The sequence below is a fragment of the Ranitomeya imitator genome, chromosome 3 (assembly GCF_032444005.1).
Source record: "Ranitomeya imitator isolate aRanImi1 chromosome 3, aRanImi1.pri, whole genome shotgun sequence".
In the NCBI taxonomy this organism is placed as follows: Eukaryota; Metazoa; Chordata; class Amphibia; order Anura; family Dendrobatidae; genus Ranitomeya; species Ranitomeya imitator.
Genome location: NC_091284.1, coordinates 88,452,699 through 88,471,918, shown reverse-complemented (window position 1 = coordinate 88,471,918; position 19,220 = coordinate 88,452,699). Strand labels below are relative to the sequence as shown.

The following is a 19,220-nucleotide window of genomic DNA, read 5'->3' as shown; positions in this document are numbered from 1 at the left end:
CTGCCTCCCCAAGGTGTGCCCCAGGTTTCCTCGCCATTGCTTCAATCTTAATGCTCTCGTTTAGTAGTTGTTGGAAACTACACTGCATTAGGCCTACAAATTGGGTATGGGGTGTAGAGAGATGGTGTGTTCCACTCCAAGGTGTTCCCCAGGTTTCCTCTCCATTGCTTCGATCTTCATGCTCTCGTTTAGTAGTTGTTGGAAACTACACTGCATTAGGCCTACAAATTGGGTATGGGGTGTAGAGAGATGGTGTGTTCCACTCCAAGGTGTTCCCCAGGTTTCCTCTCCATTGCTTCGATCTTCATGCTCTCGTTTAGTAGTTGTTGGAAACTACACTGCATTAGGCCTACAAATTGGGAATGGGGTGTAGAGAGATGGTGTGTTCCACTCCAAGGTGTTCCCCAGGTTTCCTCTCCATTGCTTCGATCTTCATGCTCTCGTTTAGTAGTTGTTGGAAACTACACTGCATTAGGCCTACAAATTGGGTATGGGGTGTAGAGAGATGGTGTGTTCCACTCCAAGGTGTTCCCCAGGTTTCCTCGCCAATGCTTCGATCTTCATGCTCTCGTTTAGTAGTTGTTGGAAACTACACTGCATTAGGCCTACAAATTGGGTATGGGGTGTAGAGAGATGGTGTGTTCCACTCCAAGGTGTTCCCCAGGTTTCGTCCACATTGCTTCGGTCTTCCGACTCTCGTTTAGTAGTTGTAGAAAACTACACTGCATTAGGCCTACAAATTGGGTATGGGGTGTAGAGAGACGGTGTGTTACACTCCAAGGTGTTCCCCAGGTTTCGTCCACATTGCTTCGATCTTCCGACTCTCGTTTAGTAGTTGTTGAAAACTACACTGCATTAGGCCTACAAATTGGGTATGGGGTGTAGAGAGATGGTGTGTTACACTCCAAGGTGTTCTCCAGGTTGCCTTTCCTGAACTTCTATCTTCAGGCTCTCATTAAATTGTGGTTAAATGGAACAACTGCATTTGGCGTACTAGTTGGTTTGGGGCCTACTATCGGTGTCTGCCACTCCTTGCTGTTCTCCTGGTTTCCTGTCCTGAAATTCCATTTTCAGGCTCTCGTTAAGTAGTTGTTAATGTTAGACTGCATTTGGTCTACTAGTTGGGTTGGGGCCTACTATCGGTGTCTGCCACTCCTTGCTGTTCTCCTCCACTGAACAAAGCTGTGCCGCCTGTTTACTATGGTTGCCAATTTTGAACTGCATTTCGACTACTTACTGATTTGGGCCTACTCTCTGTGTCAGCCTCTCATTCCAGTTGTCCTCCACTGCAATGCCCCCTGGTTAGTCCTGTGTTACCAATTTTGAACTGCATTTAGCCAACTTTATTCTTTGGGCCTATATCTGTGTTTCCTCCTCATCCTGCCCATTGCCCAGCCAGTGATAGATGAGTCTGCCGGTACATTGACCCATAACGCAAAATTCCCCGTGCACGCTACACAGCAAGATTGTGACCCTGCTGAAAGTCAGGTTCCTCTTCCCGCATACCATACCACCTTACACGGGGACAAAGAGGAAGGTGCAGATGAAAGTGCAGGTTCCTTCATCAGGTGGAGGGAGGAATACTAGTTGGCGACGTCACTGGCACAGGGCCTCTCATAGTACGCAAAAGTGTTGCTGCCGGTGGGAGGCGCCCCCGCCGTGCAAACACACCGCTGTACTTTGAGGGGCCCTGTGCCAGTGCCAATGCCAACGAGTGGGCCCCCCCTGCTTGCTCAGGATCACAGCACTTGCAAAGTTGAAATACTTACCTCTCCCTGCTCCACTGCCGTGACGTGGTCCAGATTTACTGGGCCCACTAATTACTTGAACCAGCCCTACCCCCCACAACTTTAGCCAAATGACCCCCAATTTCAAATGCCTTCCAATTATTGTAAGCTAAATTACGATTGACAAGCTTCTGTAACAAGAATGGATGTTTTTGCCATTAAAATGGGCAGTGTAGGTGTTTTCCTGGCCTCCACTCACTGCCGACTATGCTCCCTATTGACTTGCATTGGGTTTCGTGTTTCGGGCGATACCCGACTTTTCGCCATAATCGGCCGATTCCACTCGACTCGACTTCTAAGATAGTCGGGTTTCGCGAAACACGGCTCGACTCTAAAAAGGTCAAGGTCGCTCAACCCTACTTGCCACAATTCTGTCTCTGAGCTCCTTGGCCAGTTCCTTTGACCTCATGATTCTCATTTGGTCTGACATGCACTGTGAGCCGTGAGGTCTTATATAGACAGGTGTGCGCCTTTACAAATCAAGTCCTATCAGTTTAATTTAACACAGCTGGCCTCCACTGAAGGTGTAGAACCATCTCAAGGAGGATCACAAGGAAATGGACAGCATGTGACTTAAATATGAGCGTCTGAGCAAAGGGTCTGAATACTTATGACCATGTGATATTTCAGTTTTTCTGTTTTAATAAATTTGCAAAAAATTCTACATTTCTGGCTTTTTCAGTCAAGATGAGGTGCAGAGTGTACATTAATGAGAAAAAAATGAACTTTTTGAAATTATATATATATGATATCTTCTTTATGAGAACAAATCCTTGCCCTCCCGTTATTGAATAACCTTAAAGTGGTATTTCCATCTCATAAATAAGCTAGCAAACCCACAGTGGAGAGTTGGTCACAATTCTCATGCTTTTTTTATAGAAATTCCGACCACCTCAGAATCTAATGCAGCCACGTTCTCAAAATGAATGTAAGTTCTATTGGTGAGACCTGTAACTACTATACATTTACAAAAGTACAAGATGGGAATACCCCTTTAATTCCCCTTTGGTTCTTACCAGTTAGCCGTTTACAACTCCTTTAGTATATAAGCAAAGACAAACATTGAAGCTGTTTAGAATAACCACGCTTTTAATATTTTAGGTGAAACTCCTTTAGCTCTTGCTGCATGTACCAACCAACCAGGCGTGGTTAAATTGCTCATGGAAAATAGTGAGACCGAAATCACCATCCAGGACTCCTTTGGAAATACTGTGCTCCATGCACTGGTTACTGTAACAGAGAATGCAAAACCTCACAACACATCTGTAATAAATATGTATGATAATATCATTCGCAGTTGTAAAAACAAGTTTTTAGAAAATATTAAAAATACAGAAGGTCTCACGCCAATGCAATTAGCGGCCAAGACAGGTAAATTAGAGGTAAGAATTGCAATTCGATTTTACAAATAAGACAAAGTATAAAATAAATCTTACCATCCAAATGTCTCATATTTCAAGGGATGGTCACTTTTTGCATTCTTATAAAATTCTGATTTATTTTATTTATTCAGATTTTAAAATATATTCTAAGTAGAGAAATAAAGGATGAAGAAAACAGACTCCTGTCTAGAAAGTTCACAGACTGGACCTATGGACCTGCCTCCTCTTCTCTTTATGACTTGCAAGATGTCGATACTTCTTCAAAAAACTCTATTCTGGAAATGGTCGTCTACAATACACGCATTAAAGTGAGTGTTGGCTTTGAAGCTTTTTTACACAGTCTATAATTATAAATGTCATTCCATGTTTTGAACAGATCTTTATAGACTCAAACTAATTATTGCGTACATTTAAGCCACGTGCACACGCTCAGTATTTGGTCATACTTTTCCTCCGATTGTTCCACTCCTGGATTTTGGCTCACAAATTCTGAGGTCAAATACTGAATGTGGTGGTATACATGAAATATAAGTTTCACCCATTGTTAAATATAACTCTAGAGTCAATTCTGTATTGAAATGTCAAGTAACCTAAGTTTGTTTGGGGATCTAAGTGGTTTGTGAACAAAGTGGGGGTTAAAAAACAGGAGTTATTGCAGTTGATTGTAAATCCATGGGATTATTGAGTGCTGGATTTTGTTTCGTTTGTACCATATTTTATTTTGTGTAGTGTGTTATAGCTACTGACACTATTTAAAACTCTTCTTTTCTGTGTACTTAATAATGAGTAGGAGTTAATTATTCTCATGTTCCTAAATTAAACCATTAACTCATTTTGAACTCACTTAGTCCTGGCTTGCTAATTTAAGTGATTAGTGAATAAAGTGAGAGTTAAAAAATGGGACTTCAAAACAGGAGTTCAATACCTGTAAGGACTTAATTTTTTTTATACATTTTATTTTTCTTTATTGCTTCTTGTTTGATTGGATAATGGATCGCAAGATTAGAGGTTTCCTTTAGTGCACAATCTACCAAATTGTATGCTTAATTAGAGCAGGAGTTCCAGGGTGAACACCACTGTGGCACCTAGAAGTTTCAATTAAAAATCTGATAGAGCAAAATGCAACATGTAGGGTAACTGAAAATATTTTTAGGAGTATGCTTCTCAGTGAGCAAGAAATTAGTGGGATAGACATGGAGGGTACAAAATTTGCCTAGGATGAGCAGGAAAGCAGCTTTGTTAATGTAATAAGGGTGTCACGCTCACGCCCTGACTGGTGGGCGTAAGCCAGGGAGTTGTGGCCCCACTGTGCCACAAACCAGACTACCCTTGAAGGGGCGTGACTAGGACAGCTGCCACTCCAGGACAGTGTCTGGCTGTGACTGCTTATCCCACTTGGAGAACAGCAACACTAGAACAGGTGCGGGCATCAGGCACGACTGGCAGATGAGCACGGCTGAAACTTGGACGAGTAGGCTGGCACAGCTGAGACTCGGGCTGACAGGCACGGCTGAGACACAGGGCTGGCAGGCACAGCTGAGACACAGGGCTGGCAGGCACGGCTGAGACACAGGGATGGCAGGCACGGTGCATGAAGGAACAGGTAGAGACCTGTTCACACAGCAGATGCTAGTACTATAACAGACAGGAAAGAGTGGAGTATGACGGAACAGGTTTGGACCTGTTCACACAAGAGGTGCTGGTATGAAAGAAAGCAGGATGGAGTGGAGTATGACGGAACAGGTTAGGACCTGTTCACACAGGGGGTGAACCGCAAGGTATGCGGAGAGGAGATGCAGCAAGAGATTCTGCAACAGCAATAGAAAAGCAGAGGGTAACCGCAAGGTATGCGGAGAGGAGCTGCAGCAAGAGATTCTGCAGCAGCAAGAGCACAGCGAAACCACAAGGTATGCGGAGAGAAGCTGCAGCAAGAGATTCTGCAGCAGCAAGAGCAGTGCGAAGCTGCGAGGTATGTGGGGAGGAGCTGCAGCAAGAGATTCTGCAGCAGCAAGAGCAGAGCGAAACCGCAAGGTATGCAGAGATGAACTGCAGAAAGAGATTCTACAGCAGCAAGAGCAGAGCAGCGCGAAACCGCAAGGTATGCGGAGAGGAGATGCAGCAAGAGATTCTGCAGCAGAATCGCAGGAGTGCAGAGCAGAGGTAGAAAAGTGGTTCAGAATGAACACAAGTAAGGACACAGTAGGGAAAGAAGTACAGATAAGGAGACAATGGTAGGACAGAGTTAAGACACGGTAATGGAATGAGACAAGGTACTGGAACAAAGACACAGGGACCAGGATATTCAGCCTCCTGGAGGGCAGACAGACAGGTACAAGGCAAAGCAAGGAGAACAGCCTTCAGAGAAGGCAAAACACAGAGCAAGGCCTGGCAGCTCAGAAGCAAACCATTGCACAGGCCCAGTCCACAGGGTGGAGCTGCCCTAAATACTGGAGGCCTCTGGGTAATTGGTCAGGAACAGATTAGACAGGCGCACCCTGGTTCCATAAGAACCAGAGAGTTCTGGCACCGCCCCCCCGTATGCACACAGCCAGGAAGCATGCAGAGAGCAGAGGCACAGAACATGGAGCCGGCAGCAGACAGAGATCAAAACATGACATGGAGCAGTGAGTAAGATGGTGTGTGAGGGATGGGAGGCCATGCAGTGATGCCGGCAGAGTTGTTACAAAGGGGAAGTCAAAAGAGGTCTAAGCTGAAGAAGCTCCTGTTTCTGTACTTCCTAGTAATATTGCCAAATTGAATGATTATGCAAGGATGTCAGTATCAGAAATGGCAACCCTATTGGACAATGCTCTTCCTAACAGCTAGGAGAACAGCTCAGCTAGTAGCCAGGGGGATGGTAATGTAAGTGGAGTAAGTCAGTTGGTGGTTATAGACCATTCTATAATTTGGAAGACAGGTATAAAATAATTTGTCGCCAAAATTGCCTCAACTGAATGAATTCCTGTCTTCCTTGTGCCAGAGTTTGGCATGTGGTGGAATGGGTTGATAAATTAATGATCCAGCTGTCATGGTCTACATGGGAACCAAAGAAAGAATACGTGGTAGGTAGAAGATCCTTAATAATAACATTAAAGAATTAGTCTGCAAGCTGAAGGAAAAACCTCCAAGCTAGTTTTCTCTGGAATATTGCCTGTGCCATGGGCTTCACAGGAGAGACAGCAGGAACTTAGCAAGTTAAAGGCATAGCTTTCATCTTGGTGCAGAACAGAAATATTTGGGTTCCTGGATCACTGGGCGGGCTTTTCATTGGGGTACATACTGTATTTTGCAGATACCTTGCACCTGAATGTGCTGTGCTGGGGGAGATAATTCTAGCAAGTGTGAAAGATGGGGAGGACAAGGCAGAATACAAAGGGGTAGGTTAGAAAGGGGCTAGACTATAATGGAGGCTGGGGAAGTGGACTGTAAAGGGATGATAAAGTTGGTGGAAACAAAGATCCATGTGTTACAAACAAATAGTGAAGACAAATGAGACCACAACATTTTAGGAATTAGCATTTCATCAAGTGAATGTGAAAAACTGAATAGAAACTTAAAGTGTACGACGTTCACAAACGCCAGGACTAAAATGGAAGATCTTAGGTCTTGGTATTGGAGAAACACATTGATGTAATTGGTATTACTGAGGCAGAATTTGCCTCTTTCCATGTTTGGGCTGTAAATCCTCCTGATTTTACGCTCTTTTAGAAAAGAGGCCAACAAGAAAGGAGGAGGAGTATGCCTGGATTTTAGGAATGATATGAAAGCATGTGTGACAGTGGCAATACGAGAGGAAGGTTGCGGGAAAGTGGAGACCTTATGGATGGAATTACAGAGAGAGGCAAACAGTGAAAAAAATTTTTTTATTGTAATATATAAACCTCACGCCAACATCTATGAGGAGTTGGATGGTCAGCTGCATAATAAGATGGCCCCAGTTGCACAGGCTGGAAAAATTATTGAAGATTTACCTACTATGATATTGGAATGGGGTCATGGTACTTAAACTACTGCAAAGTAGAGAAAATTCCTCTGCTTGTTGTTATATTTTATGGGCTAGTTTGTGATAGACCTGCCAAGATGTGTTGAATCTGGTCTTTTATAACAATGCAGAGCTTGTTGGAAATGTCACTGTTTGTGAAAACCTTGGCACAACTGACCACAAATATAAATTACTTTTGCTTAAACTGTAAGGTGCTAGGACTAAGGAATGGGTAAGAAACTCTTCCCCGTGTCATGTGATGGATTTTTTAATATATTTTTTTGTTTGAAAATTAAGAAGTTATTTTATCCATCTACTGAATTTGCAAGATTACAATACAGTTATAGATAGTGACTTACAGTTGATATCCTTCCTGATGTAGCCGTTCATTTTCCCTGTCTTTTCCATCTGGCCCGGACCGATATGACAATTTCTTCCAGCCATGGCTCATCTATAGAGTCTACAAACAAGATGCATTTGACGTCTCATATTTCCAACACTATCCCTATCTATTTCTATCCTGCACAAACTCCCCATCTTGCTGATACCCCAATGCTGAGCCGTTGCTGCCACATGTGTCCCTATTAGCCCTAAGTAGCCCCACACTGTTTGATGCGCCTATTTTAGCCCCCACACTTTATCAGGTGCTTATGCCGTATGATGGATCCACATTAGCCCACACACTGTATGATGGCCCCCACAGTATTCCCCAAATTGTATGATGGTCTCCAAAGTAGTCCACATAGTATATTGGGCCCCTTAGTAGCCCTCATTTTGTATGATGACCCCCTTAGTAGCTCCCACTATGTATGGACATCTTTGTAGCCCTTAGCCTGTACGATTGCCCAATTAATAGCCCCTACTCTGTAGTAGGGCCCCCTTAGTAGCCCCAATCTGTATGAGGGCCCACTTAGTAACCCCAACACTGTTCCATGGCCTCTTTATTAGCCCCATGATGGCTCCCTTAGTAGCCCCAGACTCTTTGATGGCCCCACTGTAGCCTCTACACTGTATGATGGCCCCCTACAGTAGCCTCCACACTGTATCATGTCCTCATGCTGTCCGATGGCCCCACATTAGCCAACACACTGTATGATATCCCCCGCAGTATTCCCGAAACTGTATCATGGCCTCCACAATAGTACATATATTGTCTCCCTTAGTAGCCCCTATTCTGTATCATGGCCTCCCTTAGTAGCCGTCCTCTGTCCGATGGTCATCTTAGTAGCCCACACTCTATATGATTGCCTCATGAGTAGCCACCATGCTGTAGGAGAGCCCCCTTAGTAGCCTCCACTCTGTATAAGGGCCCTTAATCTGTATAAGAGCTCACTTTGTAGTCATCCTTTTAAGGGTAGCGGTAGCTCCTGGTGGGCCCCTCCAGATCAGGCCCTCTCTGCCCACCCGGTAGCTATGCTCCTGAATTCAGTTCTTGGCACCAGTTTGTAGAAATGATTCCCTAGAGCCAGAAAATGTAAAAAGAAGGCATGGAGGATCTTGGTTGTTAAAGGGAATCTGTCACCTCATTTTTCGCATATAAGCTGCGGCCACCGCTATTAGGGGCTTATCTACAGCATTCTGGAATGCTGTAGATAAGCCCCCGATGTATCCTGAAAGATAAGAAAAACAATTCAGATTATACTCACCCAGGGGCGGCCCGTTTCGGTTCGGGTCCGATGGGTGTCGTGGGTTCGGCGCCTCCCATCTTCATGCGATGACATCCTCTTCCTTGCTTCTGTTGCGATAAGCCTCTAATGGCAGTGGCCGCAGATTATATGCGAAAAATGAGGTGACATCTAAGGAGGTATACAATTAACTTGTAAACGTATTTTTCGGACTATAAGACGCACCTGACAATAAGACGCACCCCAAATTTGGGGTGAAAATTGCAGAAAAAAAGATTTTTTATAAGATGGGGGTCCGTCTTATTGTCAGAATTTACAGTATCTTACCTGAGGGCTGGCGGTGGCAGAGCAGGGTCACAGGAGGCAAGGTGTCGGCAGAGGTGGGGTGATGCTGGGATGAGAAGGTGCTGGGATGAGGAGGTGCTGGGATGAGGAGGTGCTGGGATCAGGAGGTGCTGGGATCAGGAGGTGCTGGAATCAGGAGGTGCTGGGATCAGGAGGTGCTGGGATGAGGAGGTGCTGGGATCAGGAGGTGCTGGGATGAGGAGGTGCTGGGATCAGGAGGTGCTGGGATCAGGAGGTGCTGGGATCAGGAGGTGCAGTGAGAGGGGTCCCAGGCTTACCGTGCAGGCAATGCAGGCTTACCGTGGCGGCAGAGGTGCGGTGGCAGAGGTGAGGTGGCAGAGGTGCAGCGGCAGAGGAGGCGCAGTAAGCGGGGTCCCTTTCCCCGGTATGGTGATGCAGCAGCCCGGTAAGCAGCAGAGCCGGGTGAATCCTGTTGTTATCGGTGGGCACGGCCATCTTCCTGAGGCCGCGCGTGTGCAGATGAAGCGCTCTGCTTCCCGGGGCTACAGGAAAATGGCCGCGGCAGGCCGCACGTGCGCAGATGGACATCGCGGTGGCCATTTTCCTGAAGCCCCGGGAAGCAGAGCGCTCCATCTGGGCACGCGCGGCCTCAGGAAAATGGCCGCCACCACCGATAACAACAGGATTCACCCGGCTCTGCTGCATACCGGGCTGCTGCATCACCTCACCGGAGAAAGGGACCCCGCTTACTGCGCCTCCTCTGCCGCCACACCTCTGCCGCCGCACCTCTGCCGCTACACCTCTGCCACCGCACCTCTGCCGCCACGGTAAGCCTGCATTGCGACTATTAGATGCACCTCCCATTTTCCCCCCTTTTGGGGGGGGGAAAGTGCGTCTTGTAGTCCGAAAAATACGGTAAGTGGCCTATACAAAAAATTTGGTCAAAAGCTGCTTCATGTAAAACCCTCTTAAAAAAGATAAAGGATATTCCCCACGGTCTGGAGATGAAAAAAAAAGGTTCAATCTCCAGAAGACACAAGCTTTCCTTAACAGGAGAACTTTTAATCCTTGAAACATCTGACCTGAGGAACTATCAATGATTTCAGAAAGGCTTAGATGATTTTTTTTAGATGTAAACTACATATCCTTATGTACACGTGTAACTTCTTGTTCTGAATGTTGATCCAGTTGATCGACACTTGGGACCAGGAGAAAAAAAAACCATACTCTCTCAGGGCAGTCTGGATGGAGCATTAGGGTTGTACCTATACCCCATTCCCTTTATCCTTTCCCATCCCTTGGTCGGATTTGATGGATATGTGTCTTTTTTCAACCGTACTAAGTATGTAACTATGGAGCAGTCTGCATTAGTACAAATAATCTGTACATATTGTAAGATTAAACCCTCTTATTTTTTACCTAGAATCGTCATGAATTGTTGGCTTTGGAGCCTCTCCATACTCTTCTTCAGCTGAAGTGGAAGAAGTTTGCAAGATACATGTTTTTTATGTCTTTTCTTTTGTTCTTTGCTTTCAATACTATTTTTACTTTCCTATACTACCGACCACAAGGCGTTGAGGTACAGTGAGCATTTATTTAACAGTCTCTTTAGAATGAATACAAGTAATATGTGTTTTTGCATTTGTATTTTGTAAGAATGTAAAGACCACATAGCAAAAGACTTTTAAAAGGGGTTGTCCAGTCTAAGATGAAAAGTCTGCAGACACTATGTGTGACTGCAGACTTATGAATCCTACCCGCTATGAGGATTCGCCGTTCTCTGCCCCGGGAATGGCGGTCAGGTATGTGATATGCATACTCCCAGGCAGAACCAATCTAGCGAGCGTGGCCTCGCCAAATCTAGCGAGCGTGGCCTCGCCAATGCAAGTGTATGGAGCGAGGTGCTACCACTAGACGGCTACTGCCCGGGAGTATGCATATTACATACCTGAACACCTTTTCTGAACAGCGAATCCTCGCAACGCACAGTGCTTGTGCTGGGAGGGTTCAAAAGTCTGCAGTCACACATAGTGACTGCAAACTTTTCATTTTTGAACAGACAACTCCTTTAACCCCTTTCTGACATTGGGCGTAATAGTACACCGATGCCAGACTCCCCGTTTGGTGCAGGCTCTGGTGCTGAGCCCGCACCTTTCCGGGCACATGACAGCTGATTTACACAGCTGACATATGCCCGCAACAGCCATGGGTGGAATCGCGATCCACCCACGGCTGTTACCTAGTTAAATGCCGCTGTCAATCTTTGACTGTGGTATTTAACTCGTGCTTACCGGTAGCGCATTTCTAATCCCACCCATCGGTGACCCCGTTACATGATCGCTGGTCAACGATGGGTTGGCATGACAACCAACGGTCTCCAGCAGACCTCTATGGTTGTCATTGACAGATTGCTATAAGCGCCACCCCATGGTCGGGGTTCATAGCAAATGAGCATTTCTGCTAAACATAGGCGATCTGATCATCGCCTGTGTGTAGCAGAGGAGATCAAAGTACTGCAGTTTCTAGTCTCCCATGGAGACTATTAAAGCATGCAAAAAGCAAAACAAGTTTTAAAAAATATATATTAAAAAAATAATATGAACGTTCGAATCACGCTCCCTTCGCCCCATTCAAAATAAAGCAATAAAAAAACAAACATACACATACGGTAGTTGGTATCATTGTGTTCAGAATCTCCCGATCTATCAATATAAAAAAAAGAATTAATCTGATTGCTAAACGGCGTAATGAGGAAAAAATTAAAAACACCTGAATTACATTATTTGGTCGCCACTACATTGCAATAAAAAGCAATAACGGGTGACCAAAAGATCACATCTATACCAAAACTATCTATAAAAACGTCAGCTCGGCACTCAAACAATAAGCCCTCACCCAACCCAAGATCACGAAAAATGGAGACGTTACAGGTCTTGTATTTTCACCACTTAAATAAATAAGAACCTAGACATGTTTGGTGTTTGTGAACTGGTAATGACCTGGAGAATCATAATGGCCGGTCAGTTTTAGCATTTAGTGAACATGGTAAAGAAAAAAAGAAAAATCAACTGAGGAACTGCACTTTTGTTTTTGCAATTTCACCTCACTTGGAATTTTGTTTCCTGTTTTTCAGTACAGGATATGTTAAAACCAATGTTGTTGTACTAAAGTACAACTCGTCCTGCAAAAAACAAGCCATCACATGACCATTTTGACCAAAAAAATGAAAAAATTATGGCTCTGGGAAGAAGGGGAGCAAAAAAAATGAAAATGCAAAAACTGAAATACCTCTTGTCGTCAAGAGGTTAAGGCAGTTAATTGCAACTACCAGTTACCTTTCTTAACTAAACTGGACTCCTAACTAAAGACATTGCTGTAATGGTGCTTGGAAGCTGAATAAAATGATACCTTTTGTGAAGAAATCTGTTTTGTCATTCTTCTGAGCCGAGTTTTATGCCAATGAGGCGTAAGCGGGGCTGGACGTTGCACTTGGTCTTCTCCTGCCTGTCTGGGCATTTTCCGCACCCCCGCTTGTTGTGAATTCTGTGGCAGAGTTCACTCCTGTGGTCACAAGTGGTACTTCGGCTGATTCTCTCTGGGAGCTTCCGTTTGTGGAGGAAAGTGGTACTGCAGCTTCTGAGTTTCCTCCCTCAGGTGATCTGGTGAGGTCGTTAGCTGCTTCTCTACTTAACTCCACCTGATGCTTTGATCCATGCTTCCTGTCAATGTTCCAGTGTTGGACTTGTGTTTCTCTGGATCATTCCTGTGGCCTGCTGCTCTGCATAGCTAAGTGCTTCTTTGCTATTTGTTGCTATTTTTTCTGTCCAGCTTGTCTATTTGTTTTGCTGGAAGCTCTGGGACGCAAAGGGTGTACCTCCGTGCCGTTAGTTCGGTACGGAGGGTCTTTTTGCCCCTTTGCGTGGTTTTCTTTAGGGTTTTGTGTAGACCGCAAAGTTATCTTTCCTATCCTCGTTCTGTCTAGAATATCGGGCCTCACTTTGCTGAATCTATTTCATCCCTACGTTTGTCTTTTCATCTTACTCACAGTCATTATATGTGGGGGGCTGCCTTTTCCTTTGGGGTATTTCTCTGAGGCAAGGTAGGCTTATTTTTCTATCTTCAGGCTAGTTAGTTTCTCAGGCTGTGCCGAGTTGCATAGGGAGCGTTAGGCGCAATCCACGGCTGCCTCTAGTTGTGTTTGGAGAGGATCAGGAATTGCGGTCTACAGAGTTTCCACGTCTCAGAGCTCGTTCTATTATTTTGGGTTATTGTCAGATCACTGTAAGTGCTCTGATCGCTATGTACATTGTGTTACTGAATTACCTATCATAACAGTACAGGAAGCCAAAAGTACTAATGATTCTCAATAGAGGGAAAAAAAGAAGTTCTGAGACCATTTTTTTTTCTTTGCACTGTGATTTGTCTTTTTTTTCCCCTAGACATTTGGGTGGTTCAGGTGTCTTCATGTGTAGATCAGCTCACGGCAAGAGTTCAAGATATTCAAAATTTTGTGGTTCAGAATTCTTTGTTAGAACCGAGAATTCCTATTCCAGATTTGTTTTTTGGAGATAGAACTAAATTTCTGAGTTTCAAGAATAATTGTAAACTGTTTCTGGCTTTGAAACCTCGCTCCTCTGGTGACCCAGCGCAACAGGTTAGGATCGTCATTTCTTTTTTGCGTGGCGACCCTCAGGACTGGGCATTTTCTCTTGCGTCAGGAGATCCTGCATTGAGTGATATCGATGCGTTTTTCCTGGCGCTTGGATTGCTGTACGATGAGCCTAATTCAGTAGATCAGGCAGAAAAAAATTTGCTGGCTCTTTGTCAGGCTCAGGATGAGATAGAGCTATATTGCCAGAAATTTAAAAAATGGTCCGTGCTCACTCAATGGAATGAATCTGCGCTTGCAGCCATTTTCAGAAAGGGTCTCTCTGAAGCCATTAAGGATGTCATGGTGGGATTTCCTATGCCCGCTGGTTTGAATGAGTCTATGTCTTTGGCCATTCAGATCGGTCGACGCTTGCGTGAGCGTAAATCTGTGTACCATTTGGCGGTATTACCTGAGATTAAACCTGAGCCTATGCAGTGCGATAGGACTATGACCAGAGTTGAACGGCAAGAACACAGACGTCTGAATGGGCTGTGTTTCTACTGTGGTGATTCCACTCATGCTATCTCTGATTGTCCTAAGCGCACTAAGCGGTTCGCTAGGTCTGCCGCCATTGGTACTGTACAGTCAAAATTTCTTCTGTCCGTTACCTTGATATGCTCCTTGTCGTCATATTCTGTCATGGCGTTTGTGGATTCAGGCGCTGCCCTGAATTTAATGGACTTGGATTGCTAAACGTTGTGGGTTTTTATTGGAGCCCTTGCAGTGTCCTATTCCATTGAGAGGAATTGATTCTACACCTTTGGCCAAGAATAAGCCTCAATACTGGACCCAGCTGACCATGTGCATGGCTCCTGCACATCAGGAGGTTATTCGCTTTCTGGTGTTGCATAATCTGCATGATGTGGTCGTGTTGGGGTTGCCATGGCTACAAGCCCATAATCCAGTATTGGATTGGAATTCCATGTTGGTGTCCAGCTGGGGTTGTCAGGGGGTACATGGTGATGTTCCATTTCTGTCAATTTCGTCATCCACCCCTTCTGAGGTTCCAGAGTTCTTGTCTGATTACTGGGATGTATTTGATGAGCCCAAGTCCGATGCCCTGCCCCCGCATAGGGATTGTGATTGTGCTATCAATTTGATTCCTGGTAGTAAATTCCCAAAAGGTCGACTGTTTAATTTATCCGTGCCTGAGCACACCGCTATGCGCAGTTATGTGAAGGAATCCCTGGAGAAGGGGCATATTCGCCCGTCGTCGTCGCCATTGGGAGCAGGGTTCTTTTTTGTGGCCAAGAAGGATGGTTCGCTGAGACCGTGTATAGATTACCGCCTTCTTAATAAGATCACTGTTAAATTTCAGTACCCCTTGCCATTGTTATCTGATTTGTTTGCTTGGATTAAGGGGGCTAGTTGGTTCACTAAGATAGATCTTCGTGGTGCGTATAATCTGGTGAGAATCAGGCAAGGCGATGAATGGAAAACTGCATTTAATACGCCCGAGGGTCATTTTGAGTATCTAGTGATGCCGTTCGGACTTGCCAATGCTCCATCAGTGTTTCAATCCTTTATGCATGACATCTTCCGTGAGTACCTGGATAAATTCCTGATTGTGTACTTGGATGACATTTTGATCTTCTTGGATGATTGGGAGTCTCATGTGAAGCAGGTCAGAACGGTTTTTCAGGTCCTGCGTGCTAATTCTTTGTTTGTGAAGGGATCAAAGTGTCTCTTTGGTGTGCAGAAGGTTTCATTTTTGGGGTTCATCTTTTCCCCTTCTACTATCGAGATGGATCCGGTTAAGGTCCAAGCCATCCATGATTGGACTCAGCCGACATCTCTGAAAAGTCTGCAAAAGTTCCTGGGCTTTGCTAATTTTTATCGTCGCTTCATCTGCAATTTTTCTAGTGTTGCCAAACCATTGACCGATTTGACCAAGAAAGGTGCTGATTTGGTCAATTGGTCTTCTGCTGCTGTGGAAGCTTTTCAAGAGTTGAAGCGTCGTTTTTCTTCTGCCCCTGTGTTGTGTCAACCAGATGTTTCTCTTCCGTTCCAGGTCGAGGTTGATGCTTCTGAGATTGGAGCAGGGGCTGTTTTGTCACAGAGAGGTTCTGGTTGCTCAGTGATGAAACCATGCGCTTTCTTTTCCAGGAAGTTTTCGCCTGCTGAGCGAAATTATGATGTGGGCAACCGAGAGTTGCTGGCCATGAAGTGGGCATTCGAGGAGTGGCGTCATTGGCTTGAAGGAGCTAAGCATCGCGTGGTGGTATTGACTGATCATAGGAACTTGACTTATCTCGAGTCTGCCAAGCGCTTGAATCCTAGACAGGCTCGTTGGGCGTTGTTTTTTGCCCGTTTTGACTTTGTGATTTCGTACCTTCCGGGCTCTAAAAATGTGAAGGCGGATGCTCTGTCTAGGAGTTTTGTGCCCGACTCTCCGGGTTTATCTGAGCCGGCAGGTATCCTCAAGGAAGGAGTGATTGTGTCTGCCATCTCCCCTGATTTGCGGCGGGTGCTGCAAAAATTTCAGGCTAATAAACCTGATCGTTGCCCAGCGGAGAAACTGTTTGTCCCTGATAGGTGGACGAATAGAGTTATCTCTGAACTTCATTGTTCGGTGTTGGCTGGTCATCCTGGAATCTTTGGTACCAGAGAGTTAGTGGCTAGATCCTTTTGGTGGCCCTCTCTGTCGCGGGATGTGCGTACTTTTGTGCAGTCCTGTGGGATTTGTGCTCGGGCTAAGCCCTGCTGTTCTCGTGCCAGTGGGTTGCTTTTGCCCTTGCCGGTCCCGAAGAGGCCTTGGACACATATCTCTATGGATTTTATTTCTGACCTTCCCGTTTCTCAAAAGATGTCAGTCATTTGGGTGGTCTGTGATCGCTTTTCTAAGATGGTCCATCTGGTACCCTTGTCTAAATTGCCTTCCTCTTCTGATTTGGTGCCTTTGTTCTTCCAGCATGTGGTTCTTTTGCATGGCATTCCAGAGAATATTGTTTCTGACAGAGGTTCCCAGTTTGTTTTGAGGTTTTGGCGAGCCTTTTGTGGTAGGATGGATATTGACTTGTCTTTTTCCTCGGCTTTCCATCCTCAGACTAATGGCCAGACTGAACGAACCAATCAGACCTTGGAAACATATCTGAGATGCTTTGTTTCTGCTGATCAGGATGACTGGGTGTCCTTTTTGCCTTTGGCTGAGTTCGCCCTTAATAATCGGGCCAGCTCGGCTACCTTGGTTTCGCCGTTTTTCTGCAATTCTGGGTTCCATCCTCGTTTCTCTTCAGGACAGGTTGAGTCTTTGGACTGTCCTGGTGTGGATACTGTGGTGGACAGGTTGCAGCAGATTTGGACTCAGGTAGTGGACAATTTGACCTTGTCCCAGGAGAAGGCTCAACTTTTCGCTAATCGCAGACGCCGTGTGGGTCCCCGACTTCGTGTTGGGGATCTGGTTTGGTTATCTTCTCGTCATATTCCTATGAAGGTTTCCTCTCCTAAGTTTAAACCTCGTTTTATTGGTCCGTATAGGATTTCTGAGGTTCTTAATCCTGTGTCTTTTCGTCTGACCCTTCCAGATTCTTTTTCCATACATAACGTATTCCATAGGTCATTGTTGCGGAGATACGTGGCACCTATGGTCCCATCTGTTGAGCCTCCTGCCCCGGTTTTGGTGGAGGGGGAATTGGAGTATATTGTGGAGAAGATTTTGGATTCTCGTGTTTCAAGACGGAAACTCCAGTATATGGTTAAATGGAAGGGTTATGCTCAGGAAGATAATTCCTGGGTTTTTGCCTCTGATGTCCATGCTCCCGATCTTGTTCGTGCCTTTCATGTGGCTCATCCTGGTCGGCCTGGGGGCTCTGGTGAGGGTTCGGTGACCCCTCCTCAAGGGGGGGGTACTGTTGTGAATTCTGTGGCAGAGTTCACTCCTGTGGTCACAAGTGGTACTTCGGCTGATTCTCTCTGGGAGCTTCCGTTTGTGGAGGAAAGTGGTACTGCAGCTTCTGAGTTTCCTCCCTCAGGTGATCTGGTGAGGTCGTTAGCTGCTTCTCTACTTAACTCCACCTGATGCTTTGATCCATGCTTCCTGTCAATGTTCCAGTGTTGGACTTGTGTTTCTCTGGATCATTCCTGTGGCCTGCTGCTCTGCATAGCTAAGTGCTTCTTTGCTATTTGTTGCTATTTTTTCTGTCCAGCTTGTCTATTTGTTTTGCTGGAAGCTCTGGGACGCAAAGGGTGTACCTCCGTGCCGTTAGTTCGGTACGGAGGGTCTTTTTGCCCCTTTGCGTGGTTTTCTTTAGGGTTTTGTGTAGACCGCAAAGTTATCTTTCCTATCCTCGTTCTGTCTAGAATATCGGGCCTCACTTTGCTGAATCTATTTCATCCCTACGTTTGTCTTTTCATCTTACTCACAGTCATTATATGTGGGGGGCTGCCTTTTCCTTTGGGGTATTTCTCTGAGGCAAGGTAGGCTTATTTTTCTATCTTCAGGCTAGTTAGTTTCTCAGGCTGTGCCGAGTTGCATAGGGAGCGTTAGGCGCAATCCACGGCTGCCTCTAGTTGTGTTTGGAGAGGATCAGGAATTGCGGTCTACAGAGTTTCCACGTCTCAGAGCTCGTTCTATTATTTTGGGTGATTGTCAGATCACTGTATGTGCTCTGATCGCTATGTACATTGTGTTACTGAATTACCTATCATAACACCCGCTTACCTCCTGTCTTCTATGACTAATTGGTCATTGCTTTTTCAGTGACCTGCCTCCTCTAGCCAAAATGATACTCATTGCCAGGAGCATATCGATTTCTCAGCTCAATTATGTAATTTGGAAGGTACTGCGCATGCTCAGCCCCCGACAATGAAGGCGCATGCATGAGATTTTGATCAGAGGAGGAAGGTCACAGACAAAGCAGTGACCTGTCAGTCAAAGACCGGAGATAGGCAGGGGGCAACTAATAACTAGACTGGCAGGAGAAGACCAAGTGCAACGTCCAACATTCAGACCCCACTGCACTAGTACATCATTAGCATAAAACTTCCACGGCTGATTATCATTTACCAAATATAATTATAGTGTTTTTCTCACAGCAGGGTCTGATCACACTTAGCTTATCCAGTACAAGTGGAGTCTTTCAGCTTATCGGGCACGTTTTTGTTGTCATTTGCTCTGTCTTCCTGATAATTCACGAGGTATGGTACATTATCACTCAATGAATCATTTTTCCTGACCATAAGATCAACTGTTGAAACCCACAAAGTGAGGAAACGTTGTCTACTGTAGATCTTACACCATCTAATGATGCTGTCAGTGACTTTTTACAGAAATAAATATGCATAGTTTTGATATATCAGAAGTTTAATGTCAGTATTATTTTGTATGAGTTTGCAATCCATTTTTCTAACTATTACAATCTGTTATAGAAATGTAGATATCTACTTTAGGATCCTTCAGGCTTCAGTTGATATGTCAAGATGATCATGGCTATAAGGAAGCCTTGGCCAAAGTGTGAACTCAGCCTTATTTAGACAGCTGAGGAATTA

The 19,220-nt window shown here is 45.2% G+C and overlaps 1 protein-coding gene across 13 annotated transcripts in view; it reads left to right on the top strand.

Annotated features, from left to right (window-relative positions):
- LOC138672752 (transient receptor potential cation channel subfamily V member 3-like) overlaps positions 1–19,220 on the top strand; it is a 138,086-nt gene that overhangs the window by 87,285 nt on the left and 31,581 nt on the right. For 11 of the 13 annotated variants that reach the window (XM_069761068.1, XM_069761066.1, XM_069761070.1 and 8 more), the window contains 4 exons: positions 2,889–3,169; positions 3,301–3,477; positions 10,506–10,661; positions 18,768–18,869. In XM_069761068.1, the coding sequence (XP_069617169.1) occupies positions 2,889–3,169; positions 3,301–3,477; positions 10,506–10,661; positions 18,768–18,869 (716 nt within the window). The remainder of the gene's footprint in view (positions 1–2,888; positions 3,170–3,300; positions 3,478–10,505; positions 10,662–18,767; positions 18,870–19,220) is intronic. The other 2 variants (XM_069761067.1, XM_069761075.1) reach the window with 1 other exon arrangement.